The sequence below is a fragment of the Aotus nancymaae genome, unplaced genomic scaffold (genome assembly GCF_030222135.1).
Source record: "Aotus nancymaae isolate 86718 unplaced genomic scaffold, 86718_ANA_hifiasm-v0.15.2.pri h1tg000040l, whole genome shotgun sequence".
NCBI classification, from domain to species: domain Eukaryota; kingdom Metazoa; phylum Chordata; class Mammalia; order Primates; family Aotidae; genus Aotus; species Aotus nancymaae.
In genome coordinates, this window is record NW_026988454.1 from 83,450,817 (window position 1) to 83,465,409 (window position 14,593).

A 14,593-nucleotide genomic window follows, 5' to 3' on the forward strand; every position below is an offset into this window, starting at 1 on the left:
CTCGGCTCACTGCAACGTCTGCCTCCTGAGCACAAACAGTTCTCCTGTCTCTGCCTCCCAAGTAGCTGAGGTTACAGGTGGATGCCGCCATGCCTGGTTTTTTGTATTTTTAGTAGAGATGGGATTTCACCATCTTGGCCAGCCTGGTCTCAGACTCCTGACCTCAGGGGATCCATCTACCTCAGCCTCCCAAAATGTTGGGGTTTACAGGCATGAACCACCGCATCTGGCCAGATACTTTATTTAAAACATTAGAGAGGTGAAGATCAGGAGATACAGGCTTCTTAAGAGGATTTCTCATAGAATTGCTTTAAGTAGTGCTCAGAAGTATTTTAGGCCTTTTTTCTGGTATACATGTAAATTTTCAGTCAGACATTTATTGCATAAACTAAGGTACAATTGAACTAGCTGATAATTTTGTTAGCATTTAGAACTCTCATTATATTTGTTTTTGTAAACCATACTTTTGATGGCAAGTAACATTGTTTTTGTCTAGATTGGAGAAAGTTTGAATATTGGTGTTGTACAAACTGCATATGCAAATGGAAGTTCAACACAGTATCTTGAAGAAGTTATGAAGGTATTGAACCGTTTTTGTTTTCTGATAGTTTCTTAACATTATAAGATGTTTCTGTGAGGAAGATACTGCCCTCATAAAAGTGGTTATGTTGTAGTGCATAAAGCTGAGCTGGTGTTCATGTAAGGGTAAAGAGAAATAAAAAATAAGAAAAAATTTAGTTATCTTTGATGAAAAAAGGAAGACTTCCTTTTCTTGGGAGTATTCCTTTAGAAAAATGGTGAATTATTTCTCTGCCCCTTTGTAATGAATATAAATCTTTTTAAAGGCCTAATAAGCCAGTTTTGTAGCTCAGGAATACTTTTTTTTAAGGGCTGAGAATCACCAATTTCAAGTATAAACATCAAGGAAGATAGCTCCCCTGTCTCCCAGTCTCATGAGAGTTTAACTTAGGTGTCTGGCTCCAATTTCTAACTATCTGCCTGTCACAGAGGTACGAAAAGTTTTATCACTCCCTTAGAGAGAGGCAGTTAACACAGGTGGTTGTCCCTATTTCCAGGTAAGTTTAGGATAAACCATGTGTGTGACAAATGGTGTTGTCAGGTTTTCCTATTTGAGGACTAGTGTTAAAAAATAATTCATGACACTTGTTAAAATGGTAAGGCAGACTTGATTCAGGACTATGTGATAGGTACAGGGACTAATGTGATGGAGTTTTGCAGTGGTAGGAGAGAGATTGGGGTCAACTCCAAATGAAGTAAGGAGAAGTGGGGTTTTATAGTCAAGGAGCAGGCTGTGTGTGGCCTGGGTGTTGGTCAGTGGGTGAAAAATTACTGAGAGGAAATGAGGGTAAGTGGGTGGTATTTTGGCTAAACTGACCTAACAGGACTTTTGCTGAAGGTAGGCCAGGACAGTCGGTCATATATTACCTGGGGGACAGTGGAGAATGAGAACTCAGATCAGATGTCAAGAGTGGTCATATATTAGGATGAGGGAGTCTGGCTAAGCTCACTTACCATGACTCTTACTAAAATCAGACTATTGGAAGACATGAGGACAAGGCCTAGTCAGGCTCACCTAAGCCTGACTAAAGTTTGGTCAAGGAGAGAATTTTTGTCATTAGTCATCTTTTATCTTAGAAAATTGGATTGGAATGTATCTGCTTGGCTATGTTAAAAGATGAGAGTTTATCTTTGCTATCTCGGCAAATTTGCCTGTGATTGAACATCAGTTTGGCTTAATACTTATTCAGTAATAGAACTGTTTCTTGCCTTTATGTTTTTTGGAGAGATTTTCTGGGGTGGTGGGAGATTCTAATTATTTCCCTGGTGTCCACCAGATGACCACCCTTGGCACCACACTACTTGTTCAGAGAGTTACCAGGGTTAACAGATAAAACTGGAAGCCCGTTTGCCTTTACTCTTTTTCTCATTAATGAGTATAACATTTTTCCAACTTTTTTGTATCCTGTTTCAAGTTCTGGCATTTATACTAGCTCTAGTTACCTTTCCATTCTCTAGAAAGCAGGAATTGTAAAGTCAGATTCCTGCAGGATTTGGACAGGAAAAGTGAATGAGGGCGGCAGGTGCTTAAAAACAGGGAAGTATGTGCTAGCTGATGTTAAATGTAGGCAGATTCTTCAAGAGAAGCACAAAATCTGAATTTTCATGTGAATTTCCTACTTTTTTAAAAGAAACAGTGGCTGGACAAAAGGAAATATATCTTGAGGCTGCTAGTTTGTGACCTGATTTTAATACATGGTTATAATAAACTCATTCAAGGGACTCCATCTGGGGCCTATTTGCCTCCCTTTCACAGGGATTAGGTTATTTCACAGCACTTGGGTTTAGTTTTTTCATTTTCTGTCTTAAAAATTTATTATAAATAAAATATAATAATAGATTATTATAGATAAAATATATATTATAAAATGTAATATAAAAATAAATATAATAAAAAATAATAGTAAGAAACTATTAATTCTCAACTCAGTCTTCCAGATGAAATATTTCAGCCCTTGCCATTCTTGAGGTCTCCTACATCCAATCTAATGCCAATCTTTCTTTTGCAGTTTTGCTCCTATCTTTTCTTAACCATTCTTAAAGCTCTCTCAGATCCATCCATCCATCCATGACTTTCCCTATTCACTGTTGCTGATCCAGCCACTATTTCTTACTGGAATTAGTACTAGAAGCCTCCTGATTCCATTTCTTAACCTTCTAATTGAACTTGCCACTATTTGTAAACAAAGTTTTATTATAGATCTATGTTCATTTTTTGTTTGTTTGTTTTTATGTGTGTAGTCTGTGACTGCTTTTGCACTATAATGGCAGAGTAATTGTGACAGAGACCATATGGCCTGCAAAGCCTGAAATATTTACTGTCTGGCCTGTTACAGAAAAAGCTTGCAGAACCCTACTCTAAGCTGTTCTCTACACTGTAGCTTAACTCAGCTTTTTAAAACAGTTAGGTCATGTCACATCCCCACTTGTAATCTTTCGTGTCTCAAAAGGAGACCCTCATCTCTCTCACCGTGCTTTACCCTTGGATGCGTGCTTCTGGAGTACGTTCATGCTCCTATTGTATACATACCATTTGTGTTTTAATGCTTAATCATCTTCCTCACTAGACTCGGCTCCAGTACATTTTGTTTCCCTTGTATCTCTTGAGTACTAGGTATGCAAGAAACATTTGACATCTGAGTAATTGCTGTATTTCTTTAAATGCATGTGTTATAGGTACCTGTCTATTGCACTAAGACTGGTGTAAAACATTTGCACCACAAGGCTCAAGAGTTTGACATTGGAGTTTATTTTGAAGCAAACGGGCATGGCACTGTAAGTTCTCTTGATTACAGTTGACCTTAGCTGGCACTTTTTTTTATGATGAGACTTCTGTATCTGGGAGGTAATAGGTAATATTGTACTTTGTTGAAATAATTGGATGTGACAAAAAGATTCCTTTGTTATCTTATATATTGATGTGTTATAAAACTGTGATTCTCTTTTAGATTATAATGATTCTTCTTTGAATGTGAAGAGATATACTAAGGTGTTTTGAATAGTTTAAAATTTGTAGTTCTAAATTTTCTTATAAGCCTTTTGTCTGTGCATTTTCCAACTGGCCATAGGAGGGGGAAAAGAAAAATTCAGTAGCTATGGTGAATTGCAAAGTGTTGGAAAGTTGATAATTAATAAAAAGAAGTGAAAATGAATTTAAGGTAACTGGTGATAGGCATATGAAATTTTTTAATGGCTTTCTTAGAAGACAGTATTTGAAAAACGTTTCAACTTATATAATGTAAAATTCACATTTTACATAAAATTACATTTTCAAGTGTATAGTTAAGTAGTTCTTAGTAGATTCATAATGTTCAGAATATTTTTAAAATGTTTTTATACTGACCTCATTTAACGAGTGCACTTGAGGTGGCTAATGGGACATTTGAGTGTAAGCCAAATAATTTTCCTCATTAATTTAAAATTGGCTTTTGGAGGGCATAAATATAAAAAGGGGAAAAATAAGTTCCTACAAAATGCAATTAAGATATAACTTCAGTGATCTAGTAGGAGAAGTTGGTAAATTATTTTTTAAAAGGCAGACAGTAAATATTTTTGGATTTTCAGGCCATAAGGTCTCTGATGCAGCTGCTCAACTCTGCTGATCTAGTTTAAATGAATGGGTGTGGTTGTGTTCCAGTAAAACTTTACAAAAATAAGTGACTAGCCTGTGCCTTATTTTATCAAGAAAAATGTATTTTATCAACTAGTTGAGCATAGTATGCTAATCTTGCTTAGTATTAGGCCTCTTGAAGGCAGTTAAAAAAAAAAAAAGGTGTTTCCAAATGAGATGAGACTCTTGAGAAGCATCTATATTATATATTGTAATAACTATCCATGGCACTATTCGCCATATTTTGATAAATATTGTGAACTCTCTAATTTTGCCTAACTCATACCCTTAAGTTTTAGAATAAAACTGTACTAACTGCAGTGAATTATATCCTTCAAAGTAAAAAGAATACAGACAGGCTCTAAGTAACCTGGTTGCACAGAAATGATTTAGCTGGTTGAAGGGAAAACATGAAATCATTGTGTGTGTTCACCTCTTGTCACGGTGGTGTTTTCTTTGTAATCACGTTTAAATTTTTATTACCAGTTACATAATCCACAATAAAATTTTTTTCCCTAGTACTATCTTTGGGTTCTCATGTGAATCTTACATTAATTTCATACATTTTAAGGCTCCCATTATTTTTCCCCTCAGTTTCTCCAGATTGACTAAGACAGAAAAGTGGGTTGGGCAGAATAATAGTACTTATGATTAGGGCTTGGATAGTGTTTTGAGAATGATTTTGTATGCTTTTGTTGCAGGCATTGTTTAGTACAGCTGTTGAAATGAAGATAAAACAATCAGAACAACTGGAGGAAAAGAAAAGAAAAGCTGCTAAGATGCTTGAAAACATTATTGACTTGTTTAACCAGGTAAGGACTAATGGGGCAGTAGACTTGGTTACCTTTACATTATTCAGAAGATGGACAGAACAGAGTGTGGCTGCACACAAAATTAATGTGGAGACATCCTGGTGGCTTCCTTGCAATAGTGGTATATTCAGTTGAGATTTATACTGAAATGGAATGACAGAACATTTTTAGTATGCTTCCCTTCCCCTATATCTTATGATGGAAAATTAAGTATATTGGGTAGCTTCTACCTAGGATCACAGATCCAGCTACTGAGTGTATACATACATATTATTAAATTTTTTTAACCAAACCTCGAGGAAATTCAGTAAAAATAACTGGCTGTCTCATTGACAAAGGACATAATGTGGGTTAGATAGTTGGGGTTGGAGTGTCGTTTGATACTCAGTAGGGAGGAAAGCAATTCAGTCATTTGAGTGTCTTGCACACATTGGATACTTTATATACCTTATTGTGTAATCCTTGCAGTAGCACAGGGAGAGGTGTTACTATAATTCCCATTTGATAAGTGAAAAAACAAGGGCTGAGAGAGTTACTATAGGGTAAAAAAAGAGGTCTATCTTCAGTTATGTCTTTTACACCAAAGCTCATGTTTCTCCATTTTACCATGATGCTATCCATTGTTGTGGGGTAATCTCTCAAAAGGGATCTAATTATAAAGAAAAATGAGTGATGGAATATTAGGCTGAGCCTTAGAGTTATCCAGTCTAATTTCATTTCATAGATAAGGAGTACTAAAGGCAAATTTCTCAAGAGCTATTTTCAGTATTCTTTGTATACCTTTCATTGTCTTCCATGGAGATTTTTACCTCATTATTCATATTCATCCATCCACAAAAACACTTCAGTTAATCATGCTGCATGTGAGAAAGCACAGTATACAGGGTGAGTATCCTTTATCCAAAATGTTTGGGACTGGAAGTGTTTCAAATTCCAGATTCACTGGATTTTGGGATATCTGCATATATATAATGTGACATCTTGGCTATGGCACTCAAGTCTAAACACTAAATTCTTTTGTTTCATGGAATATAGTTACATAAGCTTAAGGGTGATTTCATAGAATACTGTAAATTTTGTGCATGAAACATGTTTGCTGAACCATGAGAAAGCAAAGGTGTCACTCTCAGCCACCCATTGGACAGTCTGTGGTGGTTTGGCATTAGCATCATTCCTGACTGAATTTATATGCTACCAATAAACAGTCATTTTTTTTAACACTTACACACAAGTATTTAATTGTAAAAAATACGATGCATATCTGGCATGCATGGAAAGGATATGTCATAGCTGAAGGAAGCTGAGAGGGTCTTCTTCCCTTGGGGATGCTGAATAAACTGTGGGCCTGCCTTTTTTTTTTTTTTTTTTTTTTTGATGGAGTCTTGCTCTGTTGCCCCTGCTGGAGTGCAGTGGCACAGTCTTGGCTCACTGCAACCTCTGCCTCCCAGACTGAAGCCAGTCTCCTGCTCAGCCTCCCGAGTAGCTGGGATTACAGGTGCCTACCACCACACCTGGCTAATTTTTTTTTGTATTTTTAATAGAGATGGAGTTTTACCATTTTGGCCAGGCTGGTTTTGAACTCCTGACTGTGAGGTCAGGAGTACATTTGTTTTTTATTAAGAGACAGGGTCTTACTATGTTGCCCAGGCTGGAGTACACTGGCTATTCACAGGCATTATCACAGCACACTGCAGCCTCAAACTCCTAGTTTCAAGTAATCATCCCATCTCAGCCTCCTGAGTAGCAGGGACTGTGGGTTTATGCCACCATACCTGGCAGTTGTGTACCTGCATTTTGACTGACCTGTCATAGGAGGCCAGGTGTGGAATTTTTCACTTGTGATGTTATTTTGGTGCTAAAAATGTTTCAGATTCATGATGTTCAGCCTGTACTGTGATTGGTTTTCTAAGACAAAACATCAGTTTCCAAGATTTGCTTGTGTTAAGTGGTTTCTTTCCTTTGTTTCCCCATTTTGCAGGCAGCTGGTGATGCTATTTCTGACATGCTGGTGATTGAGGCAATCTTGGCTCTGAAGGGCTTGACTGTACAACAGTGGGATGCTCTTTATACAGATCTTCCAAACAGACAACTTAAAGTTCAGGTGTGAGAGGAACAAACTGTAAAATAACTTATCTGAATATTAGCTAAGTAAAACCTATTATCCCAATTCTTACTATATCTCACTGACAAACGTTTCCTAAGTACACATCATTATATACATTAACACATAATACATAGAAAATAAGGCCTTGTGATAGCTAACTGTATTTTCTTATAGCTTAAAAAAAATTATAGAGTAAGTTCATTTACTTAACCATTCTATTGTTTGAGAAGTATTTGGTTTCCAACTTTATTACATAATACTATGAGTGACTGTATCACTTTTAAAAGAAGATGTTACGGAAAATTAAAAATAGATATACATGTAGAGAAACAAAACAATGAACTTTTATGTACCCAGCTTCAACAGATTTCAGTTATTGCCCTATACATTCACCATACCCCCACCCAACATTCTTTTGTATATTTTATTTAGAGACGAGGTCTCATGATGTTGCCCAGGCTGATCTCGAACTCTTTGAGCTCAAGTGATCCTTCTCCCTTGGCCTCCCAAAAGGCTAGAGTTACAGGTGTGAGCCACTGTGACTGGCCCCAACATTATTTTGAAGCAAAACTCAGATACCCTGTTATTTCAAGTGAAAGTACTTCCTCTGCATTATGTTTAGTTTACAGAGTACTTCCTGAGGGAGAGAATTCAGATAAATTGCTAACTGATTTCTGTACATGTTTATGCCAGTTTATACAGCAACAGAATTTGTGAAAGCCACAAATGGCTGTTGATTGTTTAGATTGTTTTTGGCATAGTTAAGAGATTCCCATCAGTCTTCTTATATAATGGGCCACTTATGTTGTTTTTATGTGTGATAATGGGACTTAAGGTCATATTGTATTTACTGGCCATTATCTTAGTGGTAACTCCCAAGCGTCTGTGGAAATACTTTTTTGCTAAAGGTAATTCTTTATAGACTGAAGAAGAAGAGAAAAGTTGTACAGATGTTGAAATTAGTTACCCTGACCTTGGAGAAATAACTTACGAAGTTTTATTGTAATTTTGTATTTAGTCTGAGACTTTACTATCTCAGTGTTGTATTTTGTGGTACAATAAATTGAAATGTAGGTTTATTACTGTGAAAATATTTTGGTAGAATTTAACAGGTTAAGCTTCTGAAAAAAAGTGTAATCTAGTAACAAATATGAAATGCTTGCACTTAGGTTGCAGACAGAAGAGTTATTAGCACTACCAATGCTGAAAGACAAGCAGTTACACCCCCAGGATTACAGGAGGCAATCAATGACTTGGTGAAGAAGTACAAGCTTTCGCGAGCTTTTGTCCGGCCCTCTGGTACAGAAGATGTCGTCCGAGTATATGCGGAAGCAGACTCACAAGTAAGCTAGGATAGTTCTATTGAAAAAGAGCCTAATATTAGGTGATGGGGAGGCAAACTATTTTAATAGTGTTTAGAATCTCACTATGATGATTAAGGCTTTATTTTGTTGAGTCTTTTAGGTTCACATTAAGACTACAAAATTATTTTCGGTAAATATATAGTTGAACAAAATTAGACCCACTTAGTTTATTTCCCCAAATATTTTTGACTTATTCTAGACTTCCTGAAGGTGTCATATTTTTAACTGGCAGGAATAACAGTTGCTTTATAAGGTAGATGATCCTTTTCTCTTCTTTTAAAAATATAATCTTGTGATGTTATGAAAACAACCAACTTTGTAGTTCATTTTTAAGTCAACTGATAGCATTCTGGATTCTTGATTTGTTGTTTTACAAAATATTTCCTTTAAATGAACAGCCTTACTCTGTGCCTCTGTTTTCCTGATGGGGTCAAGACTTGTCATCTGGATTTTTATTATTTGCCCACTTCACATACATACTCTTTAAAGTATCTGCAAAGCTAGGGCAGAGTACAGTGAGTGCACTGAATAGGGACTCAGGAGGAGACATTTCCAAGTAATTTATACACAACCTGGCAGCTTTTTTTTTTTTTCCACTTTATTTTATTTATTTATTTTACTTTAGGTGTATGCTATAGCCAGCATTTCTCCCCATGTTATCCCTCTCCACCCTCCCCTACCCCCCGCAACTGCCCCCAGTGTGTGATGCTCTTCTCTCTGAGTTCACATGTTCTCATTGTTCAACACCCTGTGAGTGAGAACATGTGGTGTTTGGTTTTCTGTTCTTGTGTCAGTTTGCTGAGAATGATGGCTTCCAGATTCATCCAAGTCCCTACAAAGGACACGAACTCATCATTTTTTTATGGCTGCATAGTATTCCATGGTGTATATGTACCACATTGTCTTTGCCCAGTCTATCATCGATGGGCATTTGGGTTGGTTCTAGGTCTTTGCTGTTGTACACAGGGCTGCAATGAACATACGTGTGCATGTGTCTTTATAGTAGAACGATTTATAGTTCTTTGGGTATACACCCAGTAATGGGATTGCTGGGTCAAATGGAATTTCTATTTCTAGCTCCTTGAGAAATTGCCACACTGTCTTCCACAATGGTTGAACTAATTTACACTCCCACCAACTGTGTAGGAGTGTTCCTATTTCTCCATATCCTCTCCAGCATCTGTTGTCTCCAGATTTTGTAACGATCGCCATTCTAACTGGCATGAGATGGTATCTCAATGTGGTTTTGATTTGCATTTCTCTAATAATCAGTGATGATGAGCATTTCTTCATGTTTGTTGGCCTCATATATGTCTTCTTTTGAAAAGTGTCTGGTCATATCCTTCACCCACTTTTGAATGGGTTTGTTTTCTTGTATATCTGTTTTGGTTTTTTGTAGATTGGAAAAATTTTTTCCCATTCTGTTGGTTGCCAGTTGGCTCTAATAATGGTTTCTTTTGCTGTACAGAAGCTCTGAATTTTAATTAGATCCCATTTGCCTATCTTGGCTTGTTGCCATTGCTTTTGGTATTTTAGTCATTAAGTCCTTGCCTACGCCTATGTCCTGAATGGTTTTGCCTATGTTTTCTTCTAGTGTTTTTATGGTGTTAGGTCTTATGTTTAAATCTTTAATCCATCTGGAGTTAATTTTAATGTAAGGTGACAGAGAAAGGGGTCCAGTTTCAGCTTTCTGCACATTGCTAGCCAGTTTTCCCAACACCATTTATTAAACAGGGAGTCCTTTCCCCATTGCTTGTTTTTGTCAGGTTTGTCAAAGATCAGATGGTTGTAGATGTGGGGTGTGGCTTCTGGGGCCTCTGTTCTGTTCCATTGGTCTGTGTCTCTGTTTGGGTACCAGTACCATGCTCTTTTGATTATTGTAGCTTTGTAGTATAGTTTGAAGTCAGGTAGTGTGATGTCTCAGGCATTATTCTTTTTGCTTAGGATTGTCTTGGCTATGCGGGCTCTCTTTTGGTTCCATATGAAGTTTAAGGTGTTTTTTTCCAGTTCTGTGAAGAGGGTGGTAGGTAGCTTGATGGGGATAGCATTAAATCTATAAATTACTTTGGACAGTATGGCCATTTTCACAATATTGATTCTTCCTAACCATGAGCATGGAATGTTTCTCCATCTGTTTGTGTCCTCTCTTACTTCCTTGAGCAGTGGTTTGTAGTTCTCCTTGAAAAGGTCCTTTACATCCTTTGTTAGTTGTATTCCTAGGTATTTTATTCTCTTTGTAGCAATTGTGAATGATTTCGCTCTTGATTTAGCTCTATTTGTCTGTTACTGGTATATAGGAATGCTTGCGATTTCTGTACATTGATTTTGTATCCTGAGACTTTGCTGAAGTTGCTTATCAGTTTGAAAAGATTTTGGGCTGAGACGATGGGGTCTTCTAGATTCACAATCATGTCATCTCCAAATAGAGACAGTTTGACTTCCTCCTTTCCTATTTGAATACCCTTTATTTCTTTTTCTTGCCTGATTGCTCTGATTAGAACTTCCAATACTATTTTGAATGGGAGTAGTGAGAGAGGACATCCTTGTCTAGTGCCTGATTTCAAAGGGAATTCTTCCAGGTTTTGCCCATTCAGTATGATATTGGCTGTAGGTTTGTCATAAACGGCTTTTATCATTTTATGATACATTCCGTCAATACCTAGTTTATTGAGAGTTTTAACATGAAGGGCTGTTGAATTTTGTCAAAGGCCTTCTCGGCATCTATTGAGATAATCATGTGGTTTTTGTCTTTGGTTCTGTTTATGTGATGGATTACGTTTATGGATTTGCGTATGTTGAACCAGCCTTGCATCCCCGGGATCAAACCTACTTGATTATGATGGATAAGCTTTTTGATGTGCTGTTGCAATCAGTTTGCCAGTATTTGTTGAAGATTTCTGCATCGATGTTCATCATGGATATTCGCCTGAAGTTTTCTTTTTTAGTTGAATCTCTGCCTGGTTTTGGTATCAGGATGATGTTGGTCTCATAAAATGAGTTAGGGAGGATTCCCTCCTTTTGTATTGTTTGATACAGTTTTAGAAGGAATGGAACCAGCTCCTCTTTGTACAAGTCTGGTAAAATTCGGCTGTGAACCTGTCTGGACCTGGCAGCTTTCTTAACAATGCTTAAGCCATTTCAGAGTCGAATGAATATCCATGATGGATGAGGATAATGGCAGCTGAGGCAGCAATAGTTACTGTTAGGCCAATTGTGGACTAAGATATTATTGAATTTTTCAGTTTTGGAATGATAGCTATTTTTATAATATGAATTAATTAAGAACTTACCTTATTGGGAAGAATTTGGCCTGTTTTCCATTTTTTTTTTAAAGGACTTGGAATTTGTTACTGAAAGATGAAAAAAGATTTTCATTAGCATTTGTTAGTGAAACAAAATCAAGAATCACCCCTCTCTCCCCTAGAGGTCCAAGTAACATGGTCTTGCACGTTAGACACATGCTATGTCTTTCTCATCTAATATCTTTTAATGTAATTTGCAGGAAAGTGCAGATCACCTTGCACATGAAGTGAGCTTGGCAGTATTTCAGCTGGCTGGAGGAATTGGAGAAAGACCCCAACCAGGTTTCTGAAGATGATTTTGATAATCCTGAGAAACTGGACTTTTAAAAAGTCTTTACAAAGCGGTCAATAATAATGGCAATACTAAGAGATTTATCATAATGTTTACAAGGTACCCCTACTGGATTGTCTCTAGGTCTGATTGTTATTCTTAAAACACTACCAGAATAATTCTTTATAAATAGGTAAGCCTTACACTTATTAAAGAAACATACCGCTCATTTGATTCTCACTAATGTAAAATATTGGGGTTTAAGTATACAATTCAATCACTAACCCAACAGTTTTATGTGGGGAACAACTCATGCAGGCTACTGGAAAATTAAATCTTGTTATCAGCTCTTTCTTTGTGCATCTTTGCCATTGCCATCGTATGAGCAAGATGATGTTTTACAGCATTCCCCATTGCTGATACAAATGGAGAGGGTGGAGAAGACTTATAACCAGTTTTTCCACTGCAAAGTCTTAAGAAAGATTATTAGATGACCTACCTATATGACTCATGCCATCAGGAACTCAGAGGTATGAATAGGGAGGGGGTTGTCCATTCCCCCTACATACTGAGGTGGAGATGCTCGTGCAATACTTAGAAGGATGCATGGTCCAGCCTTCAGATATTCTTCACTGCTCTTGGTGAAGGTATGTGGGAAAAAAACAACTAATTGTAATACATTTCCCAGCCTCTGATGGAGAAGGGACACCACTCTGATATCAGAACACAGTTAATAAGGGAAAGAAAGAGAAAAATCCCCAACCAATCTTGTATTAAACCAAGCCTGAAACCAATGGAAAAAAATGTGTAGTGTATATTTTGCAGGTTTAAGACAACTCAGGACAATAAAAACAATGGACTTTACATGTATATATAGCTCTCTTAGGCACCATAATCAATATGAGCCAACAATATTTAAACTTGATTCAGGCCACGCTCAGACATTTGCTCTTATTTACAAATATTTAAATTAAAAAGAACCTGAAATGTGTTTTGTTACATACAAAAAAAAAAAACAGGAAAAACTATACAACTCAGAGCAGTGTGTTTGTTTTAAATAATTACATTTACATGTAAGCTAAATGGAACCACCATTGGTGCTCAAGTTTTTATCATCCCTTCCAGAAAATCTTTTTCTACCATCTCTTCTATTTTTTGCCTGGCTTTGCTGGAACATGGTTTGTGGTTCTCCAGTTTCATGTCCTTATTAGGGAAGGCATTTGAGTAGAGGATGGGACTTCCTGAGTGTCCTCCACATCGGCTTGTGACTTTGCTGTTGAAGACTTGACTGAGCACATTGAAGAATGGCAGAAGCTGCTCCATGCTGCGCACGGTGCAGATCGTGAGCAGCAAGTGCCCTGGCTCCCAACCCAACGTCCTCCCTGAGTTGTCTTCTTCTGGATTTTTCTGCAGAAAACAAAAAGTGAATTGGTATTAACAATGTGGTGTGTTAGAAAAATTAAAAAGATACAAGCATTGGCAGTTGGTCAAGGAATGAACACAAATGACATTAAGTTTCTACTCCTGACCTGATCAAAACCCTTGGTGCTTCTGAGACCTTTTAGTGCCATCTATTAGTTTTATATGGAGCAGTCTAACACTGTAGTAATAGTTCCCAACTAGAATGGACAGATTAGCTTAGTTAACAGAAATAGCTTTGAACAGGACTAGAGTCAAACAAAAAAGTTTTATGTTGTGCTTTGTATTTACTCAAAAAGCTCCCAGGTTTCTGAACTCTTGCTAATGTATGTAACCACGGACTAGGTCACAAAATGACTACAGAAAAAAGGGACGAAGAGCTTTATACATCCCCTTTTATTATAATTAGTTAATTCCCATTTATCCAAATGGCCTAAATTTGCTTTGATGGTAGCAGTGTCCAGAATGAATAATTACTGTCAGTACTGCATCACAGAAAAAGGAAGGGATCCCTCAGGAGAGACACTGCTTTTTCCTTCTGGGTTGTGCTCAACAACACAGGGAGGAAAGCTGGACCTAGAGTCAAAGGAATTGGGTTAGTGTACTGACTGTACCATACTTGTGACATCCTTGATACACAAAGGTTCCTCACTTATAAAATGGGACAGTCTATGAGAAGGTATATGAAAACTCTGTCAACTAAAATATAAACAAATAATTTGTGTATTAAGAGACTAGTTTAAGAAGCCACTTGAATTACACAAACATAGCCACAAACATCATTCTGTCTAGAGAAAGATACGAGACAACTGAGGTTGGTTGAACTTGGGCAGAATCACAGATACAATACCACACTAAGAATAATGAAAATAAGCAGTGAACTAGACAGAAGGAAGAAATCATGAAGACTTAGGAAGCAGAATTATTATCTGTCATATTAACAAATGGAGTTTGCCTTCTAAGATCAGATGTTGCTGAGAAACTCATTGTTTACCTAATAATTTATCATCACTAGTTTCCTAGAGGGTAAAGCAGATGCAAAATCCAGCTTATTTTCTTCTATGTGCTCTCAAGCTTGTTGCTTAAAGTAAAATCCTGAAAAAGGAAAATACTAGGTTGGTGCCAACATAAA

General features: G+C 37.0%; 2 protein-coding genes across 9 annotated transcripts in view; one reads left to right on the plus strand and one right to left on the minus strand.

Moving 5' to 3' along the window:
- PGM3 (phosphoglucomutase 3) overlaps positions 1–14,593 on the plus strand; it is a 31,904-nt gene that overhangs the window by 13,287 nt on the left and 4,024 nt on the right. For 2 of the 3 annotated variants that reach the window (XM_021665567.2, XM_021665568.2), the window contains 6 exons: positions 497–580; positions 3,256–3,354; positions 4,891–5,001; positions 6,980–7,102; positions 8,275–8,448; positions 11,972–12,836. In XM_021665567.2, coding sequence (XP_021521242.2) covers positions 497–580; positions 3,256–3,354; positions 4,891–5,001; positions 6,980–7,102; positions 8,275–8,448; positions 11,972–12,061 — 681 coding nt within the window. In that variant the 3' untranslated portion in view covers positions 12,062–12,836. Of the gene's footprint in view, positions 1–496; positions 581–3,255; positions 3,355–4,890; positions 5,002–6,979; positions 7,103–8,274; positions 8,449–11,971; positions 12,837–14,593 lie in introns of those variants that run through there. The other variant, XM_021665571.2, reaches the window with a different exon arrangement.
- Positions 12,249–14,593, minus strand: part of DOP1A (DOP1 leucine zipper like protein A) — a 100,607-nt gene continuing 98,262 nt past the window's right edge. For all 6 annotated transcript variants that reach the window (XM_064360885.1, XM_064360884.1, XM_064360888.1 and 3 more), the window contains one exon: positions 12,249–13,449. In XM_064360885.1, coding sequence (XP_064216955.1) covers positions 13,144–13,449 — 306 coding nt within the window. In that variant the 3' untranslated portion in view covers positions 12,249–13,143. The remainder of the gene's footprint in view (positions 13,450–14,593) is intronic.